At 40.2% G+C, this 15,429-nt stretch overlaps 1 protein-coding gene across 5 annotated transcripts in view; it reads right to left on the reverse strand.

Annotated features, from left to right (window-relative positions):
• Positions 1-15,429, reverse strand: part of ATAD2B (ATPase family AAA domain containing 2B) — a 144,080-nt gene that overhangs the window by 15,102 nt on the left and 113,549 nt on the right. For all 5 annotated transcript variants that reach the window (XR_005595927.1, XR_005595926.1, XM_039529400.1 and 2 more), the window contains exon 25: positions 3,829-4,533. Coding sequence is in view for 3 of the 5 variants with exons in the window: in XM_039529400.1 (XP_039385334.1) it covers positions 3,829-4,533 (705 nt within the window). In the remaining 2 variants the exon portion in view is untranslated. The remainder of the gene's footprint in view (positions 1-3,828; positions 4,534-15,429) is intronic.

Consider the following 15,429-nt stretch of genomic DNA (forward strand, 5'->3'; position numbering starts at 1 on the left):
TTTGTATGGTGGGTGACATCCTTGTCCACCTTTGCTCCTTGCTCCACAAAGGTCTCCTCTGCTGATTCAGCATAGAGGGGAGGGATGGAAGGTACTGGAAAATGAGATCTTCTATGCTCCTTATGAGACTGAATCAGGGACCCTGAAAACTGCAGACAGTACACTGCCCATGGGTCCCAATAAGGCCAAAGGGAGGTAGTCATTGCTGATGATCCCAAGTATTAATAGGCAGAGAACTTCTATCCTGCCTTCCTTCAATCTGCAGAGAATAACATCTCCTTGAGCAAATACTATTATTCGAGCAAATAAACTGGAAAGCCTTGAACAGAAAGCTCAGAGTCTGACTACGAATGATTTTCTACATATTGTAAAGGAAGTTACAACAGTTCTTTCTGAATGGTAAAAATTGGGAAGTAGTGCATCTCAATACAACATGCACAGCTGTGACTGAGCAGCTCTCGGTACCAAAAGATGTCCGGAAGTCGCAAAGAGGGGAGACTCATGAGGGTACTTGGAGCACAACAGAATGCGGTATGGGCACTGAAGTTGTTCTCGATGTCACTGTCCAAGGTGTTGATCATGGGTCTGAGGGTACTGCAGATTCCAGTGAGGCTGCTCTCTTACTGGAACAGGCTCTCATGGCAGCCACAGTAATAGTCTTTGATACCGTACCCTTTATCGGCAAGGTATGGTACCTAGATGAAGTCTTAGAGTGCTTCATGGTACCCAAAGTACTTAGAGCCTCAACAGCACTCCTCACAGGACCCTGAGGTCTCTGGTTCCTGAATCTTCTTTGAGAAAGATCTTCCTGTTCTCCTTCACTTATCTGCCCCCCGTCCTTAGTCTTTGAGCGAATGAAGCAATTATAGGTACCTTGCTGATAGAGAGTATCAGAGACCAGGATCTCAGTGCTGCCTTCACCTTGGAAGCTCTCGTGATCATGATCTCAATGTAGACAGGACATTAACGGAAGCAGAGGGCTCCTGTTCAGGGAGTTTCCTGTCCCCAGGTCCGAAGTCAGTCTTAAGGCTTTCTCCATCACTAACACACTATACTTAAATCTCCCTGTTTTTGTGGGATCTTCCCTTAAAACAAATACAAATATTCCACTTGCTGGGGATATGCGAGTATCCCAAGCAATATGCTGAAAACCCTCATCACTGACGGGAATCACTTTTCAACAGAAGAGGCACAGTTTAAAATCTGGTGAGCCTGGCATCCCAGATACAAGAAAAAAAAAACCTGACATCTCAGTAAAGGAAAAAACAAAACAAAAAAAATTCCCCCAAGAAAAAAGGAATAACAGTTCCAACAACTATAAAGTACTAAGAATCCTACAAACTAACTAAAGAACTAACACTATATACTACATTCTAACTCTAAAGAGGAAAACAGGCACACACTAAACTCTCTCTGGTCAAATGTGATTGAGAAAGACCATAAGGCTGTTTACTCAGGTTGCGCTACATTGCCTTGGTACAGGGCATGGAGATGCGACAGACACATGTGCAAGCTGAACAGGCAATGCTACCAAAAATCTCGGAGCAAATTTTTCCATGGGTGAAATTTAAGAAGAATGTAGGGAGAAGTATGGATAAATGTGGAATTCTCACAAAACCTATAGAAAAGTTAAGCCACAGAAATCATTGGTTTAATGGTGTGATTCTCCCAGATAGATTTTTGTGAAAAATCAAGTTACTTTTAAACTTTTTTTCCACATCTAGATAGAAGATAAAATAACAACTCTGCTGGAGTTTAGACAAGTAGATGGATATATTATTTAAAGTAAAAACTTGAGAAAAAAGTTTTAAGTTTTAAAAATAAATTATACTCTGTTTTAAAGTACACCTCTACCCCGATATAATGCTGTCCTTGGGAGCCCAAAAATCTTACCGCGTTATAGGTGAAACCGCATTATATAGAACTTGCTTTGATCCACCTGAGTGCGCAGCCCCGCCCCACCGGAGGGCTGCTTTACCGCGTTATAACCGAATTCGTGTTATATCAGGTCGCGTTATATTGGGGTAGAGGTGTATATTGAATCATGTCATTTACGATATCAAAAGTTTGCTGAAGCTTTGTATATTGAGATTTTTACAAAATGCACAAGTTAATTTTTTTAATATATAAACATTAAGGTTCAACCAATACATAGCATTGTCTTCACTTTCATTATGATATATAGTTTCCTATAAGTTTATTTATGTTCATAAAAACTGTACAGTTCAAAGGCACCCATGAAATAGCTCAACTTTAAAACTGAGCCCTTAATTCCCAACAATAATTTTTCAAGTCACTGCAAAAGTGGGTCTGTTATATCTCCTCTACATAGCAACATCAAGTGCAGATGCAAAACAAATTCTCCAAATCTCTCCACCTGATTAAACCAATTTTCTCTTCCTCCCAAGACCTCCCTTCTCCAACACTGCGTAAATTTTTAACACCTTTTGACACCAAAGCTTGAAATCTCGGTCATATTTGACTTTTCCCTCCTTCTTCCACATCCAAGCATTTGCCAAATCCTAGTGGTTCTTTCTCTACAACATCTCCCAAGATTTACTCTTCTCTCTTTATTGCTACTTCTGATCCTGTCCTGCCATAGGTTCTCTCTTGCCTCAACTATTCAACCCTCCTCTCTTCTTACAATACTGATTGTCACTTTGGTTTTCTTCAGTATACACAAAATTAAATTTCTAAAAGTATTTTCCTCCTCTGTTACTCAGACTACATTGCCCCCAGTCTGAGTCCCTTCACTGGCTACCACTCGCCTTCCACACCAAGTTGAAGATTGTGTTCCTAACTTACAAGGCCCTGCAAAAATCCACTCCTCCTGACAAATCAGCACTTCTTCCTGTTCATCTTCTCATGTACACTGCCTTGCTCAAGTTTCTAATCTACACATACTCTTCATCTCCTCCTATCACTTATTACTGTACCTTATTCCATGCTATTCCTTATCCTTGGAAAACACTTCCTAACCTTATACACTGAGGAATAACGACACCTGCCATTTAAAAACCTTTGTTAAAGCTCATTTATTTTGCAAACCCTAACACTAACCATTTAAAGATACATTGTTCTTTTACGTATTTATGAACAGCTAACAAAAAAGCAAGCAAACAAACACCTTTTACTTCTCTCTTCCCCTCGGGCCCCCAAGAAATGTTGTTTCTCTGCTTTTATTCACCATTATCCTTTCCACCTCTTTGTCTATTGTTCTTTCTCTGCAATGTCTGTCTATCTATTGATTGTAAACTGCTCCCAGCAGGGACCATCACTTGCAAAGCAACATATATACCTCAGGCAAAAAGCTTTTGTTACAAATTTTTTAAAAATATACTACTCTCAACCTGATTTCATCAAAATCCTTCAAATCTGCAATACGGAAATCCTGTAAGATTACGTACTTTCTATATTTTATTGAATTAAAACCCAAAACAGTGACACTGTAAATGCCTGGATCAGAAAGCACTATGAACCCACAACATACTAAGTCCCATACAAACAGTGTGAGGAATTAAAAAAAAAAACACCATTATTTTCAGCATCACAAAATGTTACCTGTATATTTGCAGTTTCCCCACAGATGCCATACAGAAGCACATAAAACATTGTCAGTACTGAGGTAGACTTATTTATCTAAGGAAATGTGACCAAAAATGACATTTAACTCAGGGTGGAATTGTGTTATAAGAATATCAGATGTTCAAAATGTTCAGGTTGCAGTTCACAAAACACACCACTCACTTGCTATTACAACAAAGTATACCCATCTGTATTTACTTTAGCATTAATCTCAGCACTGGACATACTGAAAACAAACCATACCTTCTTTATCTGGTTCGATATCTTTAGTCTCAATGTCTGTGCTGCTCACTGGTGTCTTTTCATTATTGCTGTATTGTTGTACTTCAGTATTAGACTGTTTCACCAAATCAGCTCCCTGATTTTCACCAGAAGCTTCTGTTTTTTCCTTTGGCTGATCTTCAGACACAGCTTTTTGCTCATTACGAGGCACAACATCATTGTCACATGCTGAAACATCAACTGGTTCTGCTTTACCATTCTGACATTCTGGAACAGGTATCCCCTCTAAGCTGTGTGCAGATGCCTCACCATTCACACAGTCCCACTTAGATGGAGACTCCTTCCTTGATTCCTTTTCAGCATTCACAGTAAGACTGTCATTTACTAACAGGGATTCATTTGAACTCTCTTCTTCTGTTGATGCAAAACTGTTTTCTTTTCCTACTGTCCCATTGTTAAGTCTCGGTTCTGCATCTATATCCATGATATCACAAGAGGACTCATCATTTGTCATAGACAGATCTCCCATTTCCTCTCCATTCTCCTCAACGCAGTCTGTGCTGATTTCTAGCTCCCCATTCTCCAGCAGTTTTCTGCCCTCCCCATGATTTTCATCATCAGCAAATTTTGCATCATCTTCATCTTTCTTCAAATTGTTGACTTTTCTCTTTTTAATAATGCCTTTACCCCACTGTGAACGTCGTCTTGATTTCCTCCTTATTCGAACTGAATTGGAAGAGACAGAAAACATGTCACTTTTAAAAGCACATACATCTGCCACACATGGGTTAGGATAATTGACTACATACTAACAGACACCCACCATTCTCAAACTTTCCACAGCTGGGGATTTTCAAATGAGCATTGAGCTAATTCTGCTCCCACTGAAATCAACAGCAAAACGAACTCCCACTGGCTTCAATGAGAGCAGAGTCAGGCCAATGCCGACCACTTCTGAAAATCCCACCCATCATGGATATTTTACTCTAACCAAGTGTGCAGGAAGCACTAATTAAATTAATCGGTAAGGCCACTCCTCTTTCCTTCTTCACATTCCTCATGAAAACCCACTTCTATTTAGACCACTAAACATCAGACAGACAATTATAGCTGTGGGATGTAGAATTTGAGGAAAGCCAATTTCACTTCACTTTTTTTTAAATCTTCAGATGATTTGGAACTATTATGTTGTGGAAGAATTAAGCTGCATAACCCCATGACCTTGTCCTCCCTCCTACTGTATGCTTTGTTTCAAGTCAGATTATATACTGTCTAGGATGGGGCAGTGTCTTCTAAGGGTGTATACACATTGTGTCTAGGAACCCCAATCTCAAAAGGGGTTTTTGGTTATGTTCCTAATATAAACTTCAAACAATAGCTCAGGAAAAGTAATCACCTGTAATGCTGAATTTCAGTATATCTTATAAGAGGATGAGAAAAAGTGTATTTTAGTAGATTGAGCAAAAGACAGATAGATGGGAATTGCTGGATTCCAATTTCTGCTATGATACAGATTACTTATGCTCTTTGGCAAGTTATAACCACTTTGCAAGAGCTTTTCCATCTAAAAATGGAGGCTGCTATACTTAAAGTGGTCACATTGTTTTCTCTGGAGAGATACTGCCAGCACAAATCAGTATTAACAAGAAGCTCTCTCAAAGTGTCAGTCTTTCAAAATGAAAGAAACTACGTCCACTAACTATACCTACCCACCTCACCAGGTCAGTTATGAAAATCAGTGTTCACAAAGTTGCTCTGAAGATGCAAGTACCATGTGAGTGCTGCGCATTAAATGACAAGAGGTCAGAGAAACATAACTAAATGTATTGTTGAGAACGTCTTCCCTGAAATTTAACTAGTTACAAGACTTTACTAACTACAACATTAATAAAAAAAATGTAACTTTTTAGTTTAAAAAGTTCTTAAAAGGACACATTCACCTTGAAAATCATATTTTAGGGAAGTGGATTGGACTGAAGAACTTGTGGATCTAAAGGCAGAGGATCTAAAGGCCTGGAATTACTTCAAATCAAAGTTGCAGAAACTATCAGAAGCCTGCATCCCAAGAAAGGGGAAAAAATTCATAGGCAGGAATTGTAGACCAGGCTGGATGAGCAAGCATCTCAAAGAGGTGATTAAGAAAAAGCAGAAAGCCAACAAGGAGTGGAAGATGGGAGTGATCAGCAAGGAAAGCTACCTTATTGAGGTCAGAACATGTAGGGATAAAGTGAGAAAGGCCAAAAGCCATGTAGAGTTGAATCTTGCAAAGGGAATTAAAACCAATAGTAAAAGGTTCTAGAGCCATATAAATAAGAAAACAAAGAAAGAAGAAATGGGACCGCTAAACACTGTGGATGGAGTGGAGGTTAAGCATAACCTAGGCATGGTCCAATGTCTAAACAAATAGTTTGCCTCAGTCTTTAATGAGGCTAATGAGGAGCTTAGGGATAATGGTTGGATGACAAATGGGAATGAGGATATGGAGGTAGATATTACCGCATCTGAGGTAGAAGCCAAACTTTAACAGCTTAATGGGACTAAATCAGGGGGCCCAGATAATCTTCATCCAAGAATATTAAAGGAACTGGCACATGAAATTGCAAGCCCATTAGCAAGAATTTTTAATGAATTTGTAAACTCAGGGGTTGTACCATATGACTGGAGAATTGCTAACATAGTTCCTATTTTTAAGAAAGGAAAAAAAAAAGTGATCCGGGTAACTACAGGCCTGTTAGTTTGACATCTGTAGTATGCAAGGTCTTGGAAAAAATTCTGAAGGAGAAAGTAGTTAAGGACATTGAGGTCAGTGGTAATTGGGACAAAATACAACATGGCTTTATAAGAGGTAGATCATGCCAAACCAACCTGATCTCTTCCTTTGAGAAGGTAACAGATTTTTTAGACAAAGGAAACGCAGTGGATCTAATTTACCTCGATTTCAGTAAGGCATTTGATACGGTTCCATAGCGGGAATTATTAGCTAAATTGGAAAAGATGGGGATCAATATGAAAATTGAAAGGTGGATAAGGAACTGGTTAAAGGGGAGACTACAACAGGTTGTACTGAAAGGAGAACTTCAGGCTGGAGGGAGGTTACTAGTGGAGTTCCTCAGGGATCGGTTTTGGGACCAATCTTTTTATTACTGACGTTGGCACAAAAAGTGGGAATGTGTTAATAAAGTTTGCTGATGACACAAAGCTGGGAGATATTGCCAATACACAGAAGGACTGGGATATCATACAGGAAGATCTGGATGACCTTGTAAACTGGAGTAATAGTAATAGGATGAAATAGTGAAAAGTGCAAGGTTATGCACTTAGGGATTAATAACAAGAATTTTTGTTATAAGCTGGGGACGCATCAGTTGGAAGTAACAGAGGAGGAGAAGGACCTTGGAGTATTGGTTGATCACAGGATAACCATGAGCTGCCAATGTGATGTGGCCATAAAAAAAGCTAATGCGGTCTTGGGGTGCATCAGGCGAGGTATCTGCAGTAGAGATAAGGAGGTAGTATCGTTATACAAGGCACTGGTGAGACCTCATCTGGAATACTGTGTGCAGTTCTGGTCTCCCATGTTTAAGAAGGATGAATTCAATCTGGAACAGGAACAGAGAAGGGCTACTAGGATGATCCGAGGAATGGAAAACCTGTCTTATGAAAGGAGATGCAAAGAGCTTGGGAGATATGATTGCTCTCTATAAATATATCAGAAGGATAAATACCAGGGAGGGAGAGGAATTATTTAAGATCAGTATCAATGTGGACACAAGAACAAATGGCTATAAACTGGCCATCAGGAAGTTTAGACTTGAAACTAGATGAAGGTTTCTAACCATAAGAGGAGTGAAGTTCTGGAACAGCCTTCCAAGGGGAGCAGTGGGGGCAAAAGACATATCTGGCTTCAAGACTAAACTTGATAAGTTTATGGAGGGGATGGTATGATGGGATAGCCTAATTTTGGCAATTAATTGATCTTTGACTATTAGCGGTAAATATGCTCAATGGCCTGTGATGGCATGTTAGATGGGATGGGATGAGTTACTAAAGAGAATTCTTTCCTGGGTGTCTGGCTGGTGAGTCTTGCCCACATGCTCAGGGTTTAGCTGATAGTCATATTTGGGGTCGGGAAGGAATTTTCTTCCAGGGAGGATTGGCAGAGGCCCTGGGGGGGTTTCGCCTTCCTCTGCAGCATGGGGCATGGGTAGGGTGACCAGATCACCACACTAAAATATCGGGACACATTGACCCTGCCCACAGTCCACCCCTGCTCCTCCCAGGCTCCGCCCCCACTCTGCCCCAGGTCCCGCCCCCTCCCCACTCAGCCCTTCCCCCCTCTGCGTCCTTCCTCATCCCCCGGCTTGGCACTGGCTTGCTGCTTCCCTCCTCAGTCCCCCACCCACCGCTCGCCTCCCCACCCGCCACTCACCCCTACGGCGCTGACTTCCCCTCTCCTGGGTGTGTGCTCGCCCACTCCCCGCCTCTTTCCGCCCCTGCACCGCCCTCACCTCGCCCCCATTCCACCTCCTTCCCTCAAGTCTCCACCCTGCCTCTTCTCTGCCTCCTCCCCTGAGCGCACTGCATACCCACTCCTCCCTCCTAGAAAGCGCTAAGCGCTGCCAAACAGCTGTTTGGCCATGGGAAGTGCTGGAGGGGGGTGGAGCTGGGGGAAAGGGGAGGAGAAGGAGGCAAGGAGAGAGGAGCTTAGCTGCAATTTTTCCCCATGGGTGCTCCAACCCCGGAGCACCCACAGTGTCAGCGCCTCCCTCCTACTGCCCTCCTTACCCGAGTATCGGGACAAATGGTGTCCCGATCATACACTGATCGGGACGGAGGACAAAGGGTTAAATATCATGATATCATTCATATCATGCACAACTTTGGTGCAGCTCGTATACACTTCTCCAGGTTCTGCAAGAAGGCATTCACCAATAATAGAAGCAGAAAAATTCAAACTGAAGGTGCAGAAGCAGGTGTATACAGAGACAAAGCTCCACTTTCGGGGGACTCCAAACATGCTTGCTCTCAGGCCTACTCAAAAAGATGGTCTAGGTATACTTGGTCCTGCCTCAGCATGGTGGGGTGGAGGAGGATGGACTAGATGATCTCTCGACGTCCTTTTGGACCTATATTTTTATGGTTCTATGACCCTTACAAAATACAGCAGGGGAGCAGAAACCATACAACAATTCTTTAAAGAAATTTTCAAATAGCAGAGGACTTACTTTTTAAAAGGTTCTCCATCAGAAAGTTGAACTTTTAAAAAAACTGTTAATTTAAAACAAAAAAAGCACAGTTCCTTTAATGTTGGTTCTTTGCTATAAGTAAAAGATTAAATATTTATCATCTCCCAATTTCTGTATCAGATGTGGTCAGTTTACCAGTATAATACATTTGTTCTGTCAGCACTGCAAACTCATCCTGGGATCAGAGACCATGATTCAAATACTTAAGCACATGCCTACATTTAAGCATGTGAGAAATCCCATTAAAATAAATGCAATTATTCATGTGCTTACAATTAGATGTGTTTAGTGCTTTGGAGAATCAGGGCCAGAAAGTCTAGCTGGGTTCTTTCCAGTTAGTGCATCATCACCATAATAGAAGTTCAAGACCAAACTAGGCCTTGCCACATCTGTGCAAGCTTAGCTTCACAGGTGTAACTAACTGGGGACATAGTGATCAAAAGAAGTGATTCACAAGAAAAATTCCTCCCAGGCCCTCTCTTTAAGCTGTATTGTCTTTTATTGATAAGAAAAAACAGAAAAAACTTATTTTCATCTCTAAAGCAGCACACACAGAGGGAACCAATCTGTTGAATAAGACACTGCATTTTTAAAGAGTTAGTTCCCATAGAAGAAGTGCTTTTATGTTGCAATACTGACAATAATAATAATAAAATAAATAATAAAAATAATAATTGGAGATATACCCATCTCCTAGAACTGGAAGGGACCTTGACAGGTCATCAAGTCCAGCCCCCTGCCTTCACTAGCAGGACCAAGTACTGATTTTTGCCCCAGATCCCTAAGTGGCCCCCTCAAGGATTAAACTCACAACCCTGCATTTAGCAGGCCGATGCTCAAACCACTAAGCTATCCCTCCCCCGCCCAATATTATTTACAATTTAATACCATCACTGAGAAATTAAAAATAAAAAATTGATGGTATTGGGCAACATACATTATACAGTGGGAGCCCTTCTTGCTGACTGTATTAATTATAACTATAGCACAGATCAAAACAATAATCCAGTTATGTTGCCTTCTATTCACTTTAGTCACCCAAAACATGGCTAAATCTGTACTCCTTTCCTTCCTTCCCAAACTCTCCTCACTTCCCACTTTGTGGTCTACACCACTAAGTCTTGTGACTTAGATGTTGTCTTTAACTCTGGCATTAGCTTAGACGAGGGGTAGTCTATTTTTTGTCAAGGTCCAAATTTCTTGCTCAAGGTATAGTCAAGATCAGACTCCAGAGAAAAATAATAAAAAATAATAGTAAGTAAATAAAAAGATTTCAGGGTCCATTCAAAAGCATCAGGAAATCTGGATTTGGCCCACAGTCCACCTATTGATTACCCCTGGCTTAGACCTAGACCTGTAAACCAAGCAGTGACCAAATCTTGCTGCATCTTCCTCCACACTCTCTAAGATCCAGCCTTTTTCCTCTGTCCATGTAGCTAGAACTCTCTCCAGCCTGTTCCCATCCTGACTGCTGCAACCTCCTCCTCTCAGGTTTTCAAGACCCCAGTTCAGGTCCACTGAAAACATTACTGCTAAGATCATTCTCCTGATCTGTCAAACTGACCATGCCACCCCTCTCGAGTCCATTCATTCATTGGCTTTCCCTTTTTTCACCAGGTCAAAAATGCGCTTCCATGGCTTACTTTTAAGGCCTTTCACAGCTTGGATTCTCCATACTAACCTATTTTATTTTATTATATAGTGCCCCACTATCAATGCTAGCCTTTACTGCCCATTTGTCCACTTCTCTCACAAGGACTTTTGTGCTATCCTCCATGCTCCCTTTTATGCATGTGATGCCATCCTCGAATTAGTTTGTAAGGCCATTGCCTTGTCCCATCTACAAATTTCTCCTTAAGATCGCTATCTACTGCTATGCTTATGAGTAACTGCCAAATGATAACAGCAAAGTAGATGGCCAGTTGTCGCTACATAGATTAATCTTATTTGTTTATACCTTATTTTCTATATGAAAACAATTAACTGATTCAAAACCATTTGCCTGTACATGGAGCCTATGTCCTACACGACTATGACTCCATGATTCTCCAGACTAAACAAACCCAATTTTTTCAATCTTTCCTCAGAGGTCATGTTTTCTAGACCTTTAATCATTTTGTCGCTCTCCTCTGGATCTTTTTCCAATTTGATTTGTCCACATCTTTCCTGATATGTGGCACCCAGAACTGGACACAATACTCCAGCTGAGGCCTTATTAGTGCTGAGTAGAGTGGAAGAATTACTTCTCGTGTCTTGCTTACAACATTTCTGCTAATACATCAAAAGTATCAGTGGGGTAGCCGTGTTTGCTGCTTTTACAGATCCAGACTAAGAGTCCTGTGGCACCTTATAGACTAACTATAGCTGTTAGTCTATAAGGTGCCACAGGGCTCTTTTTTTTTTTTTTTTTTTTGTTAGTTGTTTAAAAAAAAATCTCTCTTTTTTTTTTTTTTCTGGTCTATGGTAGACCCATCACCTTTGTTTTTTACTCTTTTATCTTTACAGAGACTTTTCAAAAAAATCTCTGTCACTAGATCTCCTCTTTTTTTCCCCCTTGCCTGTCCTTCCTGAGCAATCTGTTCCAGTCATGGGTATTATCCCCAAGTTCTCATAGTTCTTCCTATTTATTCCTTATACTTATTGCATTAATATACAGATATCTAAGATATTGATTTGATTTCCCTCCATGTTCCCTCTTGCCCCTGCTATAACTGCCCATGCTCCCCCACAGATTCCAGTCCTTCACCACCAGGTCTTTTTTTTTTTACTTACCTGGGCTGTTTTTCTCCCTCTGCCTAAAACCTAGTTTAAAGCCCTTTACTCACCAGGTGAACCCCATCTCTGCTCAACAGTCCTTCCCCCCAGAACAGCACCCCATGGTCAAGGAAGCCAAAGCCCTCCTGGTGACACCATCTGCATAGCCATGCATTCACCTCTAGGATGCATTAGTCTCTGCCTGGGCGCCTACCTTTGACCAGAAGGATTGAAGAGAACATCACCTGCACCCGCAGAGACCTGTATGGCTGGGTCTGCACTTCTTGCCCACAATTGTTTTACCATTGTTATGGTATCATCACTGCAGTTCTATTAGAAGCAGCAACACTTGGAACACTAGCCTGACAAGGCATCAGCAGCTACCAGCATTTTAACCAGTGTCAGTCATCTTAACCCTTCAGTTCCAGGTGACAGTTAAATGCATCAGAGAGATGGCTGAAAATCAAAGAAAACAGTGCAGATTTTTTTGGTCCCAAAAAAAAAAAAAAAAAAAAAAAAAAAAAAAAGGCAGGCAAATCTTCCTCCCTCTCCTCCTCAGGCGCTTCGCTTTTTTGTTTTTCGTAGTCAATGCTATGCTAACGTCTAAGTAGTCAGTCAAGTCATCAAAAAAAAAAAAAAAAAAAAAAATAAAATGGATGATGAGGGAGGTGAGGAAGAGAAAAATGAGAAAAGAAAATGAAAATAAAAAAAAAAAAAAAAAAAAAAAAAAAAAAAAAAAAAAAAAAAAAAAAAAAAAAAAAAAAAAAAAAAAAAAAAAAAAAACAGCTTTTTCTTTCTTTTTTTTTCAGAGGGTTAACAGACATCAAAACTCTATCCAAAGCCACAGCTTTTACTTAAATAATACACTAAACATTGGTTTTATTCAGGAAGTACTTTTTCCCCCCAGTCATTTCCTTGGCTGGTCTCAGCAACAGGCAGCTTCGCAGACAGCATGGCTACTCTAGTAGCATAAAGCCAGTAATATGTTTCTCCTATTATTTTTACTTGCTGTGAAATAAATTTTAATCTGAAGTTTGGAATTTAATTCTATTTTTAATACTTCACTAGCTTTAAAATAAATCTACAAGAATTTTCCTTCCTGCAATTGTCAAACACGGATAAGACATTTGGAGCACCTCTCACTCCACATAACAAGCTGTGCAGGTTCTTATGCAAGGAGAACAGCACTTGGTCAGTCTACTCCACCAATTTAATACCGTTCTGTTGAATACAGCAAAAAAGCAAATCTTCCCCACAGGGACGATCTGGATGTAATAAATATTGAAGCATCTGACTGTAAGACAGCAAAATAATGTGCTACATGCTCCATCTACTGGCAAGACACAGCAATATGAACTCAGTTTTATTACAGCAACATTGCCATAGTTAAAGGGGCACTTCTAGCTGTCGTAGCCTCCAAAATCTATTTTTTAACTGCTTCAATAGGGACAACACACACCACCACCAGCACTTCTCTCTCTCACACACACACACTACCACTGTAAACCCCACTCACCCTTCACTCATGTCACTAGTGTGGTTCCACAAAACTTACACCCAAGTCACATTAGTGTCACCTCCACATAGGGCAAAGTTAGATGCCATGGTGATAAAACACCCTTGAGTCCACATGATCCCAGTGTACACTACATCTTTCCTTGTTGCTAACACTGGTGGATCTGATGAATTACAGGTTCCCTATTTCGCCAGGGTACAAGGAGCCTACACAAAGCTATTTTTAGCAAATATTCCCCATTGGAACTACCAGATTTAATGTGCACAATTGTAAAAACATTGAAAGCTGCCAGAGCCTAGGACAGCCACCAATGTAACTGAACTAGGTGTAACAAACAGTCTTGGGATTTTATATTTTTGGTATTTATTTTAAATTAATTTTAATCTGACACTCCAATGGCCAATTTGTTAGCCAGGACCTCGGAATTGCTATAGCTTCATTTTATAATTGCAATCTCTACTATTTTCTTTTATATAGTTAGTAAACACTGGGTTTTGTCTGTATAGACAGCAAAGCTCTAACAGCTTTGGAAAAAGGATGCAGAACTTAATACCAAAGAAAAGGCAAGATATACCCCTCAAACGTGCCAGTAAAAGATTCTGACCCTACAAAAATATTTTACCCAAAATACTGAAAAGTCTACCCTGCACTTACATTACTGCTTAAGAAATCTGACTGACAGTAAAAAATAAAAATATCATAGAGGCCTGGGTAAGAATGATCCATGTTTTCAAAGTAATGTGAAGTAGAATTAACTATCAAGTCTAAGTGTGAAAACACTATGCCAGGGATATTATGAAAATACCAACACCACTGAATTTTACAATATGGATAGTGAGGCACAAGAGAAGTAGCAAACACAATCAGAAGCATATGGTCAAATTTAGCTCTTGGTGTCAACCCAGAGTAACTTCATTTACTTCAGTGGATACCAATATATCAGAAGAGAATGTAGTTCATAATAAAGAATAGGCTAAACTGAGCCAAGCCGAAGACACCCGTCAGTTGGTATTTTCAGGGATGAATTTTCAATTCCTATTGGAATAATCCTTTTAGATCATCTACAATGTGACATATCTTCAACCAATGGTAGTAAAAGTGGAAGCCACAACTTAGATGCAGCTCAACTGTCTTTTCCACCATGTCATCTAAGGTGACCAGACAGCAAGTGTGAAAAATCAGGACAGGGAGTGGGAGGGTAATAGGCACTTATATAAGGCAAAGCCCCAAATATCGGTACTATCCCTACAAAACCAGGACAGCCGGACACCCTAATGTCATCTAACCCTGAGAAACACAATTGCACTGATACAGAGAGAGACCTTGAGCTTTAATCAGTGAGAAACAAGCATTCCAGAATACATTACTAACATTAAAATTAAAAGTATGGCACCAATTTCACAAAGTAGTAAATAGGTGAAATCCAAATGATGGGACTTTGTGATATAAAAAATGCACAAGTCTTGGTTATTCTTGACCATAAATCTTTATTTGATAAAATGTAACTTCAATTCTTTGCTAAACTTGTTTTAGTAGTAGTTTAGAATAAACAATCCTATTTTTATTTTATTTTTTATTTATTTATTTATTTTTACAATTTTGCAAAGCCATTGAAATATCGGAGGAAAAAAAAGTCTCATAAGAACGGCCGTACTGGGTCAGACCAAAGGTCCATCTAGCCCAGTATCCTGTCTACCGACAGTGGCCAATGCCAGGTTCACTCCCTCTGGGGCACCTAACAGGTAATCATCAAGTGATCTCTCTCCTGCCATCCATCTCCACCCTCTGACAAACAGAGGCTCAGGACCCCATTCCTTACCCATCCTGGCTAATAGCCATTAATGGACTTAACCTCCATGAATTTATCTAGTTCTCTTTTAAACGCTGTTATGGTCCTAGCCTTCACAACCTCCTCAGGCAAGGAGTTCCACAAGTTGACTGTGCACTGTGTGAAGAAGAACTTCCTTTTATTTGTTTTAAACCTGTTGCCCATTAATTTCATTTGGTGACCCCTAGTTCTTGTATTATGGGAATAAGTAAATAAAACTTTTCCTTATCTACTTTCTCCACATCACTCATGATTTTATATACCTCTATCATATCCCA

Source organism: Mauremys reevesii, linkage group 3 (assembly GCF_016161935.1).
Source record: "Mauremys reevesii isolate NIE-2019 linkage group 3, ASM1616193v1, whole genome shotgun sequence".
Classification (NCBI taxonomy): Eukaryota; Metazoa; Chordata; order Testudines; family Geoemydidae; genus Mauremys; species Mauremys reevesii.